Source organism: Eleginops maclovinus, chromosome 4 (genome assembly GCF_036324505.1).
Source record: "Eleginops maclovinus isolate JMC-PN-2008 ecotype Puerto Natales chromosome 4, JC_Emac_rtc_rv5, whole genome shotgun sequence".
NCBI lineage: Eukaryota > Metazoa > Chordata > Actinopteri > Perciformes > Eleginopidae > Eleginops > Eleginops maclovinus.
Window position 1 is genome coordinate 16163512 of NC_086352.1, and position 21521 is coordinate 16185032.

The 21521-nt window shown below is 40.8% G+C and overlaps 1 protein-coding gene across 1 annotated transcript in view; it reads left to right on the forward strand.

The window, feature by feature from the left end:
- cgnl1 (cingulin-like 1) overlaps window positions 1-20475 on the forward strand; it is a 30534-nt gene extending 10059 nt beyond the window's left edge. Inside the window, exons 8-19 of the mRNA XM_063881664.1 lie at window positions 91-303; window positions 9709-9915; window positions 10388-10492; window positions 10578-10730; window positions 11199-11369; window positions 13605-13766; window positions 13941-14030; window positions 17292-17375; window positions 17614-17738; window positions 18484-18592; window positions 18691-18854; window positions 18984-20475. Coding sequence (XP_063737734.1) covers window positions 91-303; window positions 9709-9915; window positions 10388-10492; window positions 10578-10730; window positions 11199-11369; window positions 13605-13766; window positions 13941-14030; window positions 17292-17375; window positions 17614-17738; window positions 18484-18592; window positions 18691-18854; window positions 18984-19137 — 1737 coding nt within the window. The 3' untranslated portion in view covers window positions 19138-20475. The remainder of the gene's footprint in view (window positions 1-90; window positions 304-9708; window positions 9916-10387; window positions 10493-10577; window positions 10731-11198; window positions 11370-13604; window positions 13767-13940; window positions 14031-17291; window positions 17376-17613; window positions 17739-18483; window positions 18593-18690; window positions 18855-18983) is intronic.
- Window positions 20476-21521: the final 1046 nt, after the last annotated feature.

The window sequence follows — 21521 nt, forward strand, 5'->3', positions numbered from 1 at the left end:
GAGCAAAATGAAGGGTCACGGTCAAACTGGTCTGATCCAGCAAATTCTTTCAAGATAAAAAAAGTAACTAAACTGTATCGTTTCCCACAGGACATGATGCAACTGAAGGTGGAGATGCAGGAGGTTCTTCTGGCCAAGGAGGATCAGGAGGAGGTGCTGAGGAGGCGAGAGAGGGAGCTGACGGCTCTGAAAGGAGCCCTGAAGGAGGAAGTGGCCGCTCACGATCAAGAAGTGGACAAGATGAAGGAGCAGTATGAGAAGGAAATAAGCCGGCTGCAGGCGTCTTTGGTGGAGGCCAAGCAGGTATTCAGCATAATGTTTGTCCCCCCCCCCTGCTGCACTTCCCCACTCTGTGTTCCCTCCTCCTCATTTCCTTCTCGCCCTCCCCCACTCCAGAAACACACCCTGTCAAAGAGGAATTGGAGATAAGCAGCTCATCAGGGGCGCTGTAACTCTGTGTGTGTTTTGCCTTGCGATTAATGCCATATGTTCATCCTCAGAGGTTAGGGCGCTGCTTTGATGTAGATTTATTTACATCTTCCATCTGTGGCGCTGCGTGTGAAAATACTGAGACGCTGGATTTAAAACAGGCAGGATAGACTGTGTCCAAAATATGCTAGGCTCTTTAAATGAGTATCTCTGTATTCCTCTGGAAAAGATTTACAAAAGTAACAGGAAAGGTAGGGGAAAACATTTTTGGATTTAAGAGCTGGATTTATTGAACCATGCAACATTTTCATCCAACAAGAATTTTAAAATATTGTCATCCAACAACATATTTTCACAGATCTGCACAGCGCATTAAACTCCCTTTAGTCTCCTCGGCTGAATAATACTTTTTCAGGTACCACTGTAACCTGATGGACATGAACATGAAAGACAAGTTTGCAGATGAATTTTCTATATTTACAGACATCCTCCTACATCTCTGTGAACACTGTAAAATCCAGTTATACTTGTATGTGCGTAGATTTCATGATGTGATAAGCAGATGTTTTTGTGCATATCTGCTGTGTTAGTCATACATCAGTAATTCCATGATATGTTTTTGGCGGTCTTGCAGTGAAACGCTGATAAAGAGCTTAAACATTGAAGTTTTTAGTGTTGATGTAACCACATTACATAAACAAAGTAGTTTCAACACACGGATCAGCATGATGTTCACCTATAGCAGTAATAATAATAATAATTCATTCTATTTGAAAGCGCCTTTCAAAGCACCCAATATTCTAAAGAAAGATTTAAAACCGTACAAAGGGAAACATTTAGGGAAACAAGGGATATGTAGCACTACAGTGAGTCGGCTGATCTGAACTGGTGGGTTTTGAGGAGGGACTTGCATGTGGTGATTGTGTCAGACTGTCGGATGTGTGGGGGGAGAGAGTTCCAACGTTTAGGAGCAGTGCAGCTAAACTAACCCATGGTGAATAGGCATGGGTTTGGGGACGGTTAGCAGGCCAGCAGAGGAGGAACGCAGGGAGCAAGAGGGGTTGTACTCCTACAGGAGGTCAGCCAGATAGTTGGGGGGCAGGTTGTGGAAGGTTTTGTAGGTGAGCAGGAGGTTTTTGTAGTCTATCCATCATTTTACAGGGTGCCAGCGCAGTTGGATGAGGATGGGGGGGATGTGGTCCAGCTTTGGTGAGAAGCTGAAGGTTTTCTCCTAGTCAGGCATTTGAAAATAAGGCTCTGCATACTTGCACTTTGTTTAATCTAAAAAAACACTAAATACTAAGTAACTGTTAAATGTAGTTTGTCATAATTTTTCAGTGGAAGTGTCTTTCACCAGTGCACTGTGGGGGTGTTTCCTTATCTTGTTTTTCTAGAGAGGAACATTTTACAGGAATACTAATGTTATACTCTTAATGTTATAATGTAGTGATAATATTATTTAGGGTTATCTGTTCATGACAGTGTTAGGAGTTGTCTCACTGGCAAGGTCAGCACTATTGTTTCTAGCAAGTTCCAATACTGAAAACGTGCTCCTAATCATCATTTATAAACCTTAAATCAGTGATGAACCAGCCATTATTTACAAAGGAAAAAACCTCAGAGCATGTCTCAAACATGGAGGAAGGAGGTGAGTTGAGCAGCATGGCAGGAGGCTGAAAAGACCGACGACACATTGTTTTTAGTAAAGTCGCTGTGTGAATCACGTGTGTCCTGTTTGTCTCAAACTGTGGAAGTCGTCCTTGTGTTCGGCTTCCTGCAGGCCTGGTGGGGGTCCACAGCAGCGCTCTGCAGAAACACTGTATGAGAACATTTCCTTTTGTTGAACAGAGGTACTGCTCCCCCGAGGGAGTCTGTCATCAGGGGTTTACCCTCAGTGCTTTGTAAGCACTTGGAAAGATGAAGTCATTGTTTGTTTTTCCTTTAAGATCTAAAAATGTCCTCACTCGTTTGAGCCTTTGATTAATGTGCTTGAATTGATGTTGTCCTAAGTTGAGACTTTGTGAGGCATTTGGACATTATAATGCTTTGCTTATTAATTAATCTGCTGAAACTTTAACTCAAATTCATCCATAAAGTGGCACATTTATGATTATTATACAAATGTATTTATGTCGGGGCAATCTTCAAACTGATGGTTAAATCTGAACGGTCGGCATTTAGAAGGCAAACATTAAATCACTTAAATCTGCAAAATCAGCATATGTACAAAATACAGTGGGATGGGCTCCAATCCCCAAATTAATCTTGCTGAACATCCCAAAGGAACCCAAAGCCTTTTGAAGTTCAAATGGTCACAGCATGTGACCAGCAGTCTGATCAACAGTTGATAAGAAAGACATTAAAAGGAGGCCGTTTATTATCTCATGTACGCTTCTACTTTTGATAAGGGGTCAGACAGAGGGGAAGAAAGTGAACTGTGCATATGGTTTTATTTTGTGCCCCATCTCGGACCAAAGTGCTGCTCTCTGCTTTGAGTGGGCCTGTTTGGGTCGTCCAGAGCGGCCCATGTGAAGCAGAATGCTAGAAACTGGAGCACCGAGCTGCTCTGATTAGTTAATTGCGGTGGCAAGGCATCACCAATCTAATGAGCTGCCGTTCCTGAGTTGCATCGTATCCCCTCTTCTCTCTGTGCCCTGAAAGAGTGGGGGTAATTGCGGACCTCAGTCGATAATGAATGATGAGTTTGTTTCACACAATAATAGCAGCGGGGGTTGGGACAGGCTGAATAAGTGGGTCAGTGTGCTGTAGAAAAGGGGATGCGTGGCTGACCCCTGAAAGGAGCGGGGGGCCTGTTTTGTGTCTTGTATTGAAAGCTGCATTGTGTTTCAATGAACTGAAATCTGTGGAATTTCATTGTAAGTTTAAATATGGTGGTCATAAATTTAAAATTATATGAATTTTCTTAACTTAACATCCTCTAACAAAAGCTTCTGCACATATGGAAGTGAATTTGATCCCTCGTGTCAGCATGTGCTGGTATGCAAAAAATGTGGGAAGATGAGGTGCGGTGCTAGGGAGAAGGGTCTGTTTCCAGGAATGTGGGGGTCAAAGTGGAGAATGTGCTCCCTGCAGACCTCCTTCGCCACTCAGCTCCAGATCTGTTACAGTGCACCCGCTCCGACCTGCGGGAGATGCTCGGATCTTTTCTCTTATGTCTCCTCAGGGTTCTGCTACTGCATCTCCATCTCCGCGGCGCTCCGGATTCTCCGTGTCCGAGGCTTTAATAGGTCTCAGCTGTACCCTCCCCTCCTAACTGTAAAGACAGAGCTGTGTGCTTATCACACTATTTTCAGCTCTTGTTATGTTTCACCTACAGCCCTCAACCACAGTGTGCAACACTGACACGTTATTATCCCGCTCTCATCTGTAACCTCAATCCCAAATGCGGTATTTTTTCATTTCCCAGCTCCACAGTTTCCACACAAGACTCCGCAGTGATCTCCTGCTCACCTAAACGCAGCTCATTTTCTGGCCTGTGCCATTTTCGCGCATATCGCAGCCTGCTTCTCGACTAATCTCTAGCAATGTGTGAACTGAAGTCTCACTGTCTGATCATCAAACTTAGGTGGCCCCGGGAAGAGTTCCCCCTAAGGCGTGTCTTGGAAGTAAAGACCCCCGCATCTGTCTGTGTGTTTGATGATAGCAATACATTTCCCAGCGTAGCTTTAGGAGCTGATTTAGCTGGTGACTGGAGAGGAGACGCTGGGCAGCGAGTGGTAGAGGAAATGATGAAGAGTGTCTGGATCTTGACAGACAGTAAGAAATGAGTGTTTCATCCTTGTTTGCTTTCAAAGAGCTTTAATGATAACTTTATAGATTGATCTCAATATACACTACAAAAAAGGTAAATAAATGCAGAAGGAGTTCTGTGACAAAAGGTTTTCTGCACAGTCTTATAAGGGTCACGTCCGTGTGAAACCCGGCATTGGCTGGATTTCAGTGTTTGTTGTTCCTCTACCTCCCGCCTGCCTGTGAGTGCTGATGTGGTAGTAGCCTAATCTGCCAAAACAACTTGCTGGAGTTAAACACACATTTCCCATAGAGATTTCCAAGACTAAGGTTAAAACTTGAGTTAGCTATTTCAGACAGTCTAAAATGGCAGTGTGCTTTCTTTTCTTTTTTTAAAAGTTATTTTGGGGGCTTTTTGCCTTTAATCGGATAGGAGAGTGACAGGAAAGTGGGAGAGAGAGTCGGGGTGGGATCCGGAAAGGACCACGGGTCGGGAATCGAACCCGGGTCGCCGGCTAATGGTGTAGGTTCCCCAGCCAGTTGCGCCACGGCTTTCTTGTAAAGTTGTAAGCAATTGTCCATTTTTCATAAAGGTATTTTTTTGTGCATTTTGATGTTCTTCTTTTTTGAGATTCACACCACCATGATTCAATGAATCAGAATCTGGCAGCCTTTTCAATTGCATTTGTAATGCGGGCTGTCCTGCTCAGAGAATTCTTTGAGACTTCACTGTAAATGTGTTGAGCGTAGGCTGAGATATCCATGTTGGAGTTTTTAGTCTCAACATTTGAACTGTTATGTGGGATGTGGATTTTTGGGCGTTCCCTTTTTTGCTCACCAGTGTATTCAAACTTTGTCTCTTTTGGCCTTTGGCCTGTAAAACTGGAACAGCAGTTTTCTCCTCTCTTTGTCTTTCTTCCAAGAATTGACCAAGCCTTTGATTGAGTTTTAGCCAGAATGTTGACACATGATTTAGTCAGTTTTGAGTCACAGTCAACTGACATTCTTATATTTGATGAATAATTGGTAATTAGCGTAAAGAGGTGCAACATCTGGTGAAGTACTCCACCCCATATGCCCTGCCTTCACATGCATGATCTCCATTTAAAGTTGTCAATATTAAGAAACCCTAAAATGGTAAGAATTAGGTCACAGACCCCACTTTGAATGAAATCTGATTGCTTTTATATATTATTCTACTAACTTTGGGACAGAATCAATGGGTGAATGTATTGATTAATGGCCAGGCAGTAAAAAATAATTTAAAAAACTTGAATATATTTTTTCTTGGCAACCGCAAGATCATGGAGGAGTCACACGATCCCATCTTCAGAAGTTTTAGTCTTGCAAGCTAGATAAACTATGATGAAGACTCTTAGAGCATCTTCATACTATAATGCCCTGTTATATCCAAACAAGCTGGCACTTTGGCTTTGCACAGAGAATCTTATAAAAGCTGGTTTATGTTTCCATTTCTCCGAGGAAAAGTCGAGATTTGATTACCGTCCTCCTTTGACCGAAGACATGCCAATGCTTTTCAGCTGTCGCGTTTTAATTTCGACTTCAATCCTTCCTTTCAGTCCCTGACAGGCCTTCTGTTGCAGTTAACCTCAGGCTGGCTACCTTCTGAAATGAGGAATGGCTTTTTATTTGTAACACACACTTTGTGCTGGCAAAGTAAATGAAGGCTTTCACACTGCCAAATAACTTTTTTTTCTTCTTCTGATATGAGGGTTCAGATAATGTGATACCATACAGGACATGACCTTTACTTTACCCTCCTTCTGTCAAAGGCAAAAAGCCACATTTTTTTCTTTGGCACAGCAAGGCTACATCACTTTAGCTGTCAATGAGCACAAACCAATGATAAGGAAAAACAGGATTGGTGACATTTTATCTCCAGGAACCAAAACAGTAAGCAGCTTAGTTGCCAATTAAAATAAAGTACATGTCTACAACGCTCTCAGGACTGCTGGACTGAAAGTTAAAATGTGTACTTGAGATTCCATGCATATTTTAGCTCCAGCTTCTTAGTTTTTACTCAAGTTTTGATTTAAAAACATTTGTTTCAATGAGAAGACCGCTTTAAAGAAATGTTCTTGTTCAGTGTACTCCTTTTTAAAACGTTAATAAGTCAAATTTTTATAGCAGGCTCATAAAGAATGTGAGATGTATGACTGTATATAAGAGTTTATAGATGTCTGTGTGCAGAGAAGGAAGGTGTTTTTGATGTTCAGGTTTTGTTTTGCCACAACTGGTCCTAAAAAGTGATAACTTTACATTTTTTAGTGCTTACAAGGAAAGAAGTGAGACTGAGGGAATTCAACTGTAGTAAAAGTGAAAGAGAAATTTAAAATAGATATCTTCCTCCTGAAACCATTGCAGGAGATTCCTTTAGTATGAACCAATCAATGTCCTAGTGTTGCTGTGGCCCCCTTTTTGTAATGCATTCCCTGTTCGTGTGTTTTTGCAGCCGCTTTAAGTTTTGAAACATATTTTTGCACTGCATGTTGTATTGTGTGTGATTCAGTTTTTTGTTTTTTTTGTAACAATTGTTTTTGCAGTTTGCCAGATGGTGGACTGGGGGAAAACATATGGAAACGTGTTTATCTTCAAAAAAGAAAACAAAGCACAGGGAGAGTAACATCAGGAATGGGAAGGGGAGAGAAATGACAACATGTTGGCAGCTGGCTTTGTGGAAAATGTCCTCATAGGGAGAAAGTCTTACACTGATTCTGAATTATATTTACTTCAAGGTCTCAGAGTTACATATGAACTTGGTTATTTGTAGTTCAAATGTTTCTTTGAAAGTGTATGTGCGGTAGTGTGAGGTTAATAAAAACATTCATCTTGCAGGAACTTTTTGAGAATGCAGTTCTCAGAAATATGACATTTGAACATTTCAGAAAACAACCTGCACGCTGTTGGTTGTAGATTTCTGTTGCCGGTTCCTTGCTGCTATATTTATCTTTAGACCATCAGCTCTTTTGTAACGCTGTAAGCTTAATCTGTGGGAATAACTGAGACAAATACTTCACCTCAGAGTTTGTGGCATGCTTTAAAGACTGCACAAAGTTAGTTAATGTGCAACTTTATACAAACAGTTTGAGTAAACAAAAGGGACCAAGTCAAACTTTGAGTCATGGTAGAGGGGGTGAACAAAGGACTAGGAATCATACTGCCACATATTCCCATATTAATACTGTAAAGTCAGCTTGTGTTGTCCATCTCTTTTTGTTTGGTTTGTGTTTAATAAGGGGATAAATAATTGTATGAAATGAACAAAGAAACAAATCACAGTCTTATTATTACACTATGATTATTAGACTCTAATAGCTGATACACTGATTGTTTTGTTATTATTATGTCTTCAGTGTTTGTTTGGTAATCTTTAATAATGCTTTCACACTTTTTAATGAATGATTTACTTTTGTAAAATGAGGTGAACGTCACTGCACTCCTTTCACTTCCTGTCACAGGTCGCAGAAGGGTCTTTTCCTCTGCATGGGTGCTTTTGCCCATGTTTTCAACTGGTGTGACCCAGTGTGGGAAATGGGACAGGTGGAAAAATGTGGTGGCTGAACTTATTGTGTATGTTGTTAAAACAGCACACTGACACACACTGTCAATGCTTTTATTATTGTAGTGAAAGCTGTGTTTAGCCTTGCATCCTGCCCAGCCCCTCTGACAATCCACATTTTGATAAGTGAGTTTTCAAGGCAACAGGAGGAAGCTGCAACAACCCACCATAACACAAGAGACCCTGTGGTTTTGGCGCTAACTGCACTTGTCCAGACATTCCTCCGTCAATTGCTAGTTTATGAGGGTATACCAAGCTGAGACTTCTATGGAGTTTGATATTAATGCCCCTACATGAACATTATTCTATTTTGTTGTAAAAACTGTTTAAGAGATTTAGATTCAACTTGATGGATATTGGAGGCTGTAGCTTGTGGTGCTTCAGTATTGTACTGCATTACACAGAGGTTGTTGTCTTATATTTACAGCCTCTTATAAGAGTCTTATAATAAATGTCTGCTATTTTTTGTCCACAGAAATCTAAATGTATTGCCTAATATTTGAGGGAAGAACCGGTGTTTCTGTGGATTAGGCTGAATTTAGTCTGTACAGGCCTCCTCTTTCCTTTGACCAAACTAAATGACCCAGTCAGGCAGAGATGAGGGTGGCTCTGGAGAGACAGGGGAAACAGGTCTGACTGGCCTTCTGCCGCTGAAGCAGGGAGGCAACCGTCACCTGTCTGAAGGAAGTGCCTATATTCACGCACAATGACAGCAAGACGAGCTGATCTACGAGCGCCTTACACCTTTTGAATTTGTAAATAGGTTATAGCTTTTACATCCTCCTCAAAATGCCCAGTGAAACTAACTACACTATGATAGCTTACTAAACACCTTTGCCTGCTGAAGCTAAAATCTAATGGTCTGTGGTCAAGTGTATGGGTGTCTCTTTCTAGGTCAAAGTAACCCTTATTTCAGGATTTCCTCTTCCTGCTGAATGCTATGTAAATTAGCAGGATAGTGTGTGCTGTACTGCATTTCAAACAGGTACTTATGAGGAATAAGAAACCAGTTTTTAGTCCAAGCTTTGTTGGCAAAGAAAAATGCAACGAGACAGCCTGTCACCGGCTGGATTACAACTCTGGCAGTGTGTGCGTGGGTGTGTATGTGCTTTCAGGCTTTCGTGCGCTTACACACGTGCTGTTAAAATACTTGGATGTCAGAGAGACTAACCTGCCTTTTCAGAAAGACAGCATTGAACTTTATTTACCTGTTGACTCATTTTCACACCATGAGCCGTTATGTCTCCTGTAGGGCAGACATACCTCACCTCAGAGAATAGCCAAACCAGGGACAAATAAAATCTTGTAATAATAAAATGTTGCTAGTCTATTGTTTACCAATGCTTTTGTTTGTTAAAAAGAGTGTCTCATCATAACTGAAACTTGTTATCTGTCATGCTGATTGAGTCGTGTGATTGCTGTCAGTTTTCTTTGTGTCTTGTCTCCAGTTGCACAGACATGTATTTCCGGCTGTCTCCCGCTCTTCCTCTCCTGCACACACACTTCACCCTGAAATGTCAAAGCCAAGGCTTACTGTTGATTCATAAATACGGGCACAGGAAAGTCTCTATTAACTCTCTCTGCCACTGCCAGCATTCGCCACAAGACTAATCTAAAACAGCACTATATCAGGTAGAGAAACTAAATCTGGTAGCAGCAGGTTGGCCTTGCTAGCCCTCAATCAGCAGAGCAAATGAAAGCTCAGATTTAGTTGCCTTCATTTGTGCTTCATGATGAAGTGTGAGAGAATTACGGGAGCACATTGTAGTTCTGTCTCCACAGCAACAAAGGTTCAGTGAGAAACTGAGCCCTTTAGTAGCTTTTTGTTGCATGAGGCGTTTGAGAGAGTCTCAAATATTCCAACGTGCATCGTTGTTCCTCTTTCTGTTGAGTGTCACAGACTCCTGCCTCCTTTGTACTGAAGCCTCGTGTCTCGCTGTGTTCTGCAGAACAGCGCAGCAGTGGTCCGTGAGAAGGCTGAAGTGGAGGCAGCCAAGGGTGCAGTGGAGGGCCAAGCAGGACGGCTGAACCAAGAGGCCGATCGACTGCGCAGGCGGGCACAGGAGCTAGAAAACGAGGTGGCCAAACTCAACCGCATCATCGATGAGGCAAAACTGCAGGAGAGCAGGACGGGGGACAGGGCTGGAAGACTGGAGGTGAGGGGTCAAGATGCACAGAGAGGGAGTCGGTCACAGTGCTGCTGCTAATTTTATTATTTTGCTGATTGAGTTCTACACTGCCCCTAAAGCATACTTTACTATATGAAATAGGACTGCAGGTGTGAGGAAATGATTTAATGTGCAATAGTATTAAATATCACATCATATTATTTATCAAAAGGTACTCAGCGTTTGAGTTTCTACTGCTTTGAACCGCTTTCAGTAATAACATACAACAGATTACTTGTCTAATTTTTATTGTCAAATTAGAGCCATGACCTTACTAAAGCAGATGATGGGTGTATTCAAGTGCCATTTTCTAGTCACACCCCTGCAACGTACTTAAAAAGTCCCAGAGTACAATATCACAGTCCTTCATGATGTTTTTATCGTACAAGTTGACTTAAATAACTTAAATCTTATCTATATTGTGCAGCCAGAATATGAAAGTCTTACATGCCCTTAACAGAGAGAAAAAAAGCTGTTGGAAGAATCTTTGGCTGAAATCAAGGAGCAAGAAGAGGAGATGTCTCGTGCCAATCGAGCGTTGACCATTCGGTTGGAGGACGTGCAGGTGAGATAATTAACACTGTGCTGCTGTGTGCTGCGTGTAGAGTCGTTAGACGGTTTTACATCTTTAATAATGTGTCCTTCTTCAGAGGACCTTTTCAAAACTGAGCGCTGAACACAAAGAGCTGGAGGAGATGTTCCAAGAAGAGAGGACTCAGAAGGAGCAGTTCAAGAAAATGAAGAATGACATGGAGGATGAGAGGAGGCTGCTGGACCGCACGGTGGAGAAACTTCAAAAGGAGGTGAGTGCACTTGAATTTATAGCAGTGAAACATTCATCCCAGCTAACCAGGCAATGCATGAGTAGAGGTGGACTCAGTCAGATGGCAGGTTGGTTCATTCATTGATCTTTGACTCTAATGAAAAGATTTGAGTTGGTCTTAGATAATGAGTTATTCAAACAATGCAGAGGCCAAGTGCTCCTTCAGTTTCACGTGCAGTCTGCTCAGGGAACATGGCCACTCCTCGGCCACTCTTTCAGAGCCAGAAGAAAAAACGATTCAAAGTTTAATTTAATCAGAAATAGTTTGAAAGCCAGCTGGTTTTGACTTCACAGGCTCTTCATCAATCGGGAAGTAGTAGTGCCTGAAGAACAATTCATTTCTTTTATTTTGTTTGTTTTAATTAAGGGATTGTGAAGGATTCAGGTTGTGATGTGGATTTAATGTTTTTTTCCCCCCCTTCTGTCTTGTTTTACTCTCTGCCTGCAGATGAATGACATTGTGGACGCCTCCCAGTCGTCCACTGTGGAGCTGCAGGAACAGATTAATATTTATAAAGAGAACAATCGTCGGGAGCTGGCTGATCTGCAGAAGCTTCTGAAGGAGCGGGGACACGAGCTGGAAAAGTGCCTACTGATGACCAAAACCCTGGAAGAAGAGGTACGTCAACCTCACCAATCGCAAGAGAGGAGTCAGAGATTTGAGCGCTGACGCTGCGGTCGTGGTCAAACCGGTCAAATACAGGCCATCATTAGTCAGCCTTACCAAGCGCTCCCATGCAGAACAGTAGATGATCAGCCATTGTTTTCACTCAGCCAGTTTTACCACTCCCACCTTAATCATCCTCTCCTCTCAGAGAGCGATGTCATCGCTTACGTATTTCTGCTCCCTTCTGTCCTCTCAAACCCAAAACATAGAATTAAAGTGAAGTAGTTGAGCCGAGTAAAGCTGTAGAAAATCTCTGCTCTTTATTAAAATTATTGTTTACACTCAGGGAAATAATTAAAAAGGAAATGTGGAAAATTCCTCTATGTTACTTTGATGTGTGGCTGAAGCAAAATAATGTTGAAACTTAACCTGTGGTCACGCTGCATTGTTTGCAATCAGGCAATTATTCCTTGTCAGCATATAAGAATGTGAGGAATGTTTTTGTGGACATATGAATGTGAGTAATTTATTTTTAGAAAAGGGGGGTTTATGTTTAATGTTTTTATGAAATGTTTATTGTAAGAGAAAGGGCAGTTGATATTGATTTTACAGTGATCAGACAGATACAGTTTTAGAGTTCATGGAACATTTAAAGGCATCAGGATATTGACAGATATGTGGTTAAAGGAGAATTGGGACATAAAGATCACTGCTCATATGGGAGTTATAAGGTCTGTGAATAAGTTTAATGATGTTCTTACTCCCCTGTACCAGAGAGGCAGTACATTTGTATAGGTCTTTTTGGCTTTACTGTGGATGATGTCATGATAACACCACAATTGCTGCTGCTGTGAAGTAATTCAATGTCACATTACTGTGTGATCATCCGTAATGTAATAGAGTACTGTTTATTGCACAGTTGTATGAGGTGATAATCCCCATAAAGAAGCAATGCGCCAATATAGGAAGGTTACTGTAAACAAGCAGATTTCAAAACATTACAAAAGAGGTTTGCAACTGTTTGTTTTTTTTCAGGTAGGAAAAGCATTCAGGACACACTCAATGTACCCTGACTCCTACCATGTAAACAAAACTCAAAGGTTTAATCAGTCTGCGCTGATTTTAAGCTTTCTAGCTAAGAAAAAGAAAAGCATTGACATTTGATCTCTGGAAGGAAGAATCTACCTTTATCCTTTTGTGAGGACATGGTCTGCATCCTCTTTTTCCTGTCTGCATCCACACTGATGTATCTTCGTCCAGCTGGTGCACAGGAAGAGGAGGATGTCAGTTGTGTGATATCATTGTTGTGAAAGCTGCACTGGCAGGATTCACATCCTCCCCCCCCTCTCCTGAGAAACTGGTTCAGGGCTGGACCTTGTGAGTCCACTTTTCCAGCTGCTCTCAAATGTCCCGACGGTCCACACCCATGTGACCTTGGCAGTGTATTTCTCAAAGTTACAAGTCAAGGCCACATTCATGTGTTTTCTGTCTTGAAGGAAAGGAGAATAAAAACACCAGGAAGACATATCCGGTTCCACTTCCTAGATCTGCCTTTTAATTAAATCAATACTACAGTAATGTATTAATTTCTTAACTGGCTTATTGCTTTTCAGAGCCTGAGAAGATGCACAATTCTCCAATTACACTTAGACTGCGTCTTTGTATGCTCAGCCCTAGCTCCATGTCTTAAATGTGGTCTTACTTAAGTATTAACATTATGAAATATGGAGTACTTTGAAAGGCCAGTATTGGCCAAATATTTGTTCTAGTTCAGACAAAAGGGAAAATGATAAATTATCATTGTCTTAGTATAAAGCAATAGGGGCAATTTTCCAGCTGTGGGGGGCACCACTGCTGAATGAATGCATTGTGAACTAGCTGCACTGGGTTCATTATTCACTCAGGGGAAACGTATCATAATTTCCATAAGCTGCAACTTAATTGTTGGTCATTTCTACAGAGGTGATATTTATGATACTTAGGCAACTTAAGATAAGGAGCAAGATGATGAATTGAACAGCGGGATGGACTTTTTATTACCATGCCTTAGATTTGTATTTGCATTAGACAATATTTAATAGATGTGGTTTTTATAAACGACAATAAAACATTTAAGCAATGAGCATGTTTTATAAAATGTAAGTAAATAAGTACACCTGTAGCACTTTTTAAAACACAGTTAAAAAGTACTTCACACACAAAAATATAAAAAAGTTATAATACGTATGTCAATGCATTTTATTTTAGTTGTCACACCGGGAGGACGATCTGCGGCAGTGTCGGAGGGAGCGAGACGAGGCCGTCCTCAGGCAGTCGACGCTGGAGAAAAAGGTTCAAGATCTGGAGGTGGAGGCTGAGACAAAGACCCACGTTAAAGATGATAAAGCTCGACAAATCAAACTCATGGAGGTACATAATGATGACAAATATAAACAAATGTTTCTGTAGTGGAGATGATGACGTCCTTTCATTGCAAAAGGCCTTTCTATAACCCCTCAGTAAACCTTAATTGTCCAGGATCATTTTTAGAAGATTCAATATCAACACTCACTGACCATTTGGTGTACGGACTTTGTTTTGCAGGACAGGATCGACCAGCTGGAGTTGGACCTGAGTGAGGAGCGGCAGAGTGGCGATCAGCTGATGGACAGGATAGACCGAGGAAGAGAGCAGGTACAACACACACTCAACACATTCTCATTATCAGTGCTCACCTGTGTGGATGACCTGCTGTCCACGCTCACTTTAGATCTCACAGACGTGTCTCTGTTCCATCTCAACCTGTAAATTATGTCCAGGTCTCTTGTTGCTTTGTCTTTCACCTCTAACATCATGAATCACTAATCTCTGAACGAAACAACGGATCTCCCCATAAGAATTTCACGTGCCAAATAACGTCCTGATGGTGTAAATTCACATTATTCATGCAGGTTGCTGGGTTGTTGCAAATATAGAATTTTAAGATTCAAAGCTACTGGTGAGGTTTTCAAATGAATCTTTGAATGTCTGTTTTCATATTTTATGACACCTTCATCCTTGCAATATGGAGAACATGTTTACATTTGTTGTTATTGTGGTTATACACATGTAATTAATGGTGCTGTTAGATTGCTTCTAGGCCGCAGTGTTAATACAGCATAGATGAAGAGAGACTGAAATGGACAGAAATGGGATCAATTTCTTTAATTAATGTAATATTTATGATATTAATGTAGCCTTGCGTTTATCCACAACAGAAATACAGGTTTAAACAGAGTTAGTTTTAATAATGCCCACTTTTCTCATGAAGCTTTTTAATTATTTGGTACAGTCCTAATAGTCTCTGGTTATATCAGTGCTTTGATTAATGTGCTCACTCTCAGGTTTCTGTGTCTTTACATGCAATATCCACACTACACAATTCCCGATTTATTTCTGGTCTAGATAAAGTGGACGCTGGGTTATTGCTGTGATTTGTAAGGGGATCTTGCGTAATCATTCAGGTTGGCGGCCTGCCCGCGTGGTCTAAGAGTGCCTATCCAATTTTCATGCATCAGTCACAAAAGACCCCTCTTAATGCGTGGCTCGAGCCAAAATATGCAAGCTGCCAAATGTCTCAAGTTTTCAGGTTGCAGAGTTTACTCGGAAATTACGCTCAGTAACTTCATCTAGAGAACAAATCCAATTCTTGTACTTTAAGTCCGTTTTTTATATCCTTCTAAAGCAAGTGCCCCACTTTTCCTTCCTCACTGGTAAAGCTGCTGACGGAGCTACTGTGAAGTGAGATTTAGACAAAGTACTTTTTACGATTGTTGTTTTTATGGGAGAGTACTTACTAATCAGAGGGAGGATGTTGGTTCTCAAATTTTTGAAATAACACTTTATTGCGTTTTGTGGTCAGACTTAGGATTTTGCATTTCCTTGACATTAAATGTGATATAAGATCAAAACACGGCCTTGTAAGGCCTGGTTACAGGTTCATCTCAGTACGGGATTGAATCAAAATGTAAGTGAATTGAAAGAGGCTCAGTGTGGTTGAGTAAAGTATTTAAAATCCCCTTAAATGTTTTTTTTTTCTTTAAAAAATCCTGGCATGATAAAAAATATTGGCGCTGTGACAAAGTAGCACTGGTTCAACATGAGGCTGAGGCGGGTTGTCAAGGAAACACTTGAGCTTTGTGTAGTAGGTTGAGTGTTAGTGCTTTGTGGTTTCAATGCACACACACACACACACACACACACACACACACACACACACACACACACACACACACACACACACACACACACACACACACACACACACGTGCTTGTGGGTGGGTATGTGCTGGTGTGTGTGCTCTGTCTGTGGGGAGGAGAGGGGGATGTATGGCTATGGGATGGAGGAGTGGTGGGGTTGCAACAGAGGCAGCAGGAAGAACACCTGCGTCTCTCCTGGCACCAGGTGCTCCTCTCCTGTCTAAATGAGAGTAATCTCCCCTCTCCTCTCCTGCCGTCTTTCACAAAGCAGATTAGTTTCGCTGTATGTTCCAGTCTGCTGATTCAGCTCCCCCAAGCACTGTGCTGGCTGCACCAGTTATAGGGGCAATCGTTCATCAGAGCAGCCCACTGTCACACACTAATTGGCATAAAATATCACCAATTCTAACTCCTCTCACAAAGAAAGAACCATCACCGCTGTATCGATTTCTTTTCAACCTCTCTTCCATTGAAGCAAGCTATCACTGAGCAGTCATGTTCATGCAGTAAGGCCTCTCTGAGATCTCAGTGAGGGGAGATATGATGACAACAAATTAGTTTTAAAGGAATAGTTTGACATTTTAAAATATACGCTTATTCACTTTCTTGGTGTGACTTAGATAAGAAGATCTATACCACTCGGATAACTGCCCATTAAATACAGTTAGCTTAGCTAAGCATAAAGACTGGAGTAAGCGGTTAGCTAGGTATCTAAATCTTAACATCTTCACTTAACCTTATTGCACCTCAAACTTGTACTGTAATTATTTCAGTTTTTCTACAAAATATATGTAACATGCAATTAGTGACGTTTAGAGGTATTGGTATGTGGATTTTTTTTACCTTTTGGAAAGGGCAAGGCTAGCCATTTCTCCCCTGTATGCAGTTATTATGCTATGCTGATGTAGTCTGCTAGTGGTGATTGCTTTATATCCTTTTATATTATTTGCTCCGTACAGATACAAGAAGGGTATTAAACTTGACTATCAACAAGTAAACCAATAACCAATTCAACAAAAATATTATATTGTTTAATGTTGTATAATCACATACTTTACATAAAATATTTGCCTTATCTTTTGGGCCTTTCATAGACCCCTCTCTTCCCCCTTATCTTAAGTATTGGTTTCTAAACCATCAAAAAAAGGTTAGGTGGCAAAAAAAAAATGATAAGAACAAATATAAACTTCTATCATTTGAAAGCTTGCAGCTAAATTTACTTTACACAAACTACTGTCATTGATTTGACTAACTTTACTACAACCCTGTCACTCAGTGGCCTTAATACTTCAACAAAAAGTGGAGTGTCAAGCCAAACAAGAAAATCCAGCTCACCAATAAACTGAGGCACTTTTAGCGTTACCTCTTCTATTGTTAAGCATTATTTTTTTTATTAAAAAAATAATAATAATAATAAAGAATTTTTTGGGCAACCAGTGCCTTTTAATATAGTGCAGGTCAGAAACAGGGAGACAGAGGGGAAGACGTGCGGCAAAGGGACCCAGATTCGAACCCTGGTCCACCGCATGGGGATCAAACCCCAGTATGGCCGCCTGCTCTACCCACTGAGCTATACGACGGCCATTGTTTAGCGTTATGAGTCACTAAGCGCCAGACTGGTTTCGTTGTTACTGAGCCTCAGACAGTGTCGGATAATAATTGTCATCAGACTGTGTGGGAATGTAGTGATGACAGTGTCTGGACTCGGCTTGACAGGTGGAGCAGATGAGAAATGAACTCCTGCAGGAGAGGGCTAGCAGACAGGACCTGGAGTGTGACAAGATGGCTCTGGAGAGACAGGTACACACTCTCCTGGCTGCAGGAAAACAACTACACACAGTGTTTCTCTACAAACTCAGAACAAAGCACCTACTCATTTCATTCATATGTCTTCATATGTTCATTTGATTGTATCCCTTCACACGTCAATTCTAATTCATATTTTTGCTACATCAATTTTATGATATAAACGTACATTTAACTTGCTTTTACTGCCAAGTTATGCGCCTCACTACCTCTCTCTTTGTGACCCCTGTAGACCAAAGACCTGAAGAGCAGAGTGGCTCATTTAGAGGGCTCCCACAAGTCCAACAAAGAGGGCCTGGTTGCCCAGTTGGAGGATCGCATACAGGAGCTGGAGGGGAGGCTGGAGGGCGAGGAAAGGTGAGATGAAGGCTCCCGGGGGGAAAACAGGGATGAGGTGAACTCTGGTCGAGGAGATGGAAGAGGAAAGCATTAGGTAGGGAAGATGACTGAAAAATAGTTCATTAGGCTAGGTTTGAACCTGCCTTGTTGTTAGTGAGTTCTAGGTGTCTGATTCAGAGTTTGTCCTTAGACACTGAGGGATTTAGCCTTCAATGTTGGATTTCATGAAATGGAAGTAGATCACAACTATAATGGCCGATTGAGCTTTTCGAACTCTGAGGCGGGTTTCTACAGGGGGTGGGGAAAAAAATTGGGTTCAAATAGAATACCCTTCTTGTGTGTGATTTAGGTAAAAACTTCTGTCATACAGTAGTATGGAAGAATTGGCTGTTTTTCAAATAGTCAGAAACTAATAAATGCAAATGAAGGGGCAACATGTTAGGTATAGTGTGACGCAATAATAGGCTGTTAAGTGTTTATAGTTATTATCCTATGGACCTCCAGGAATCGAGAGGCAAATAGCTAAGCGGGGCTGATCAGGAGTCTTTATCCAAGCTTAGTTTAACAGAGAGGCTCACAGTCTCGTTAACAAAATAAAATCATGCTTATTCAGAAGAAAAATCCAACTCTGGGTTTACAAGCTTGTACAGAATCTGACCAGCTTTGAGATCAGAGATGGATGCAAGTTAGACTGATGTGCTGCACTAAGAGATAAAAAGCTTCATTGTTTGTGTGCATGCTGATGTATGGTGATGTGTTTCAGGGAACGTGCCAACCTGCAGCTGGTGAACCGCAGGCTGGAGAGGAAAGTAAAAGAGATGATGATGCAAAGTGAAGAAGAACAAAACACAATGCTAGATCAAAAGGACCAGGTATGTAAAACACATCCCAATATAACTCAATTTACTACAAATATTGTTGATCTTTGTTGAACCCTTTTTAACCCTGTGTGTGTTGATTCTTTGTGAAGTTAAATCTGCGTCTAAAGGCCTTGAAGCGGCAGATGGACGAGGCTGAGGAAGAGATTGATCGTTTGGAGAACAGCAAGAAGAAGTTGCAGAGAGACCTGGACGAGCAGCAGGAGGCCAACGAGCAGCTCCAGAGCCAGCTCAAAGCTCTGCGGAATGAGATCAGGTAAACGCATGAAAACAATCTCTGATGTGCCCAGGTGTCATCCGTAGAAAACGGAAAATTAGAGAAGGCTTAAACAATGACACAACAAACATTTTCAGGGTCCTAATTATATTTTTCTGTCTCATCCAGGCGTAAGAGCAACTCCGCTCCGCTGCTCAACACTCTGGACGATGATGATGACGATGACGACATCAGCACCGACGGAGAGACGTACTTCAGCTCCTCACTGGGGTACAAGCGCTCCCATAGTCAGGACAACATCCTGTCCACCTACACTTTATAAACACACCCTGAGGTGGAAGATAACACTGCTTTATATGCATCACTGTGGGACCAAACAGCTGGAGATTTATGTGCTGTTTGTAAATGAAACTATAAATGTTACACGGAAACATGTGTGATTCATTCTGGGTACAATCTCTGTGTCCATAAATTCACTCAGTATTATTTTAGCAGATGTGAAATTGGAGGAAATTATACATTTAATATTTGAACCTGTCCCATAGAAATTGAATGTATATACTGTTAAACTAGTAATTTTACATTCCCACAGTAAGTCTTGTGTACATTTTAATTATAGTGGATTTTTCTTCTTTTTACAAATGGATTAAACATGATTATCCTAGCATTAGCAAACTTGAAAACGCACTCTTTATTGCACTGTAAAACAACTCAACCAGTACTGCCTTTGTGTACAATGAGGTGATTAACCCTCACTTGTAATGCCTATCAAATATGTTAAATTTACATACAGTATCTGAATATTAATATGTATATCGTTTAGGCAAAATGTATCCACTTTTTTAATGAATGAAGATCAAATCCAAGTTTATGAAGTGAGCAGTGCCAGGATTCTTTTATTTTTATTTATTCATGGTTGAATACACAAAATCTTGGCTCAGTGAAGGTTTTAGGGAACAGTAAATGAGGGACTTTGTACACATCATTTTTTTATACAGTTTTATATGGTTTGATACAAATATTAGCTCCAAAAAAATACTATAAACACACATTTATTGTAATTGTTACATACATGTTACTCCAAATATAAGTGACACCACAGTATTGCTTTCACATCTACTGGAAAAGCCTGCTTAATGCAATCATGTGATATCTTAATTTACTGTCTTTTATCTTTTTTGTGATTATTGATTCTGAATCTGACTTTTCATCAGTTGCAGTACTAAACATATATCAAACAATTCATTTCTGAAGACATTCTTATACTGGAAAAACTTTGATTAAACTTTTCTCTCGGCCGATTCCTCTCGTAAAAGGGGTGATGTTGAAATAAGAAACGGTTTTAAGTCTTTTTCTTTTACCTAATACATGTGTTTGTGTTGGAATCGAGTCACTGTGCATGTAAAGCCTTGCAATGCCTTGTAAATGTCCTTCAATTTTCCTTGAAGTGAATGAGGGAATTTCTTCAGATAAGATAAACTGACCTTTGCTGTTTTGTTACACTGTGATGATTTGCACTCTCTGTTGGCTCTGCGCTGATGTCTGACGCCTGTGGAGGGACAGTGGATTGAGACAAATTGCTGCCACTACCTCTCTGTACACAATTGTTTGTTCATAAATCCTGCTGAGACTCAAATAAAGTTACTTCCACTTACTCTCACATGCTTTGTGCTTGTTGAATAATTATTTGCAATTCATTTTACCATTTAAAGTTCCCTATTTAAAAATCAATTAATATATTTATCAACTACAATACTTAGCGGTTATTAATAATTTTGACAAGAGGTGGAGGATTTGTGGAGTTAGATTTGTTTGTATGTGTTTATCAAACATATCAACTTGTGAATGAATGTTTTTGAGATGAGAACTTTAACCTGTTTTTCTTTTTTTTCACTGAAATCTAGTAGAGTAGATGTGTAAAGCCGGTTTGACTAAGACAATTTGATCTGTCTAGAAATCATTGTACACTGACTTCATTCATCCTCTGATAAAATCTGTGTGGGGTCAAAGCAGCTGTGTCAATAGCAGCTCTTTATCTTTAATTTCGTGCTCAGTGGGTCAGTGTTTTTCCTGCTGGAACATATGAGGCATATGTTTCCTTATCGCCTTTCACTGCAGAGCTTTGACCTCCTTCAGTCTCTGGGGTAGAAAAGAAACCTCAGATTGCTGGTGTAGAGCTGCAGCACACAGTTGAAAGTGTTTGTATTTGTAATTGATTTAGGTCACATTGTCAAGATCTGTTTTTTACTGATATCAAAAAGGGCTTTTTAGGATTGATCAGTATTAAAAAATATATATATATATACTTTTGTTTCATGCTTTCAAATGTTAAAACTGGGGTGCAGACTTCCCAGTCTGAGAACTTTTTACACTCGTATCTACAGCCGACTACAGCAGAACAAGGGGGCAGATTATACAGGACTTTCTTATGCGCACTGGCTGACTGGCTATTGTTGGCAGGGCATGACCTTCATTTGCTGCCTTTCTGTGAGGAACAAACAAATCAACCTTTCGAGTGCCACAGCATTATCTCTCTTTCTTTTGTGTCAAGCCAAGCAGTAAACTAATGGGGGCTGCAGGCAGGACGGCTTAAGAGGGGAAAGTTGTGTACCCTTAACAAGGTGATCATTCTTGGGATTCCTTTATGTGCTTGAGTGACTTTAACCAGAGTGACTGCTGAGAAATAAAGAGGTAGACAGCTGACAG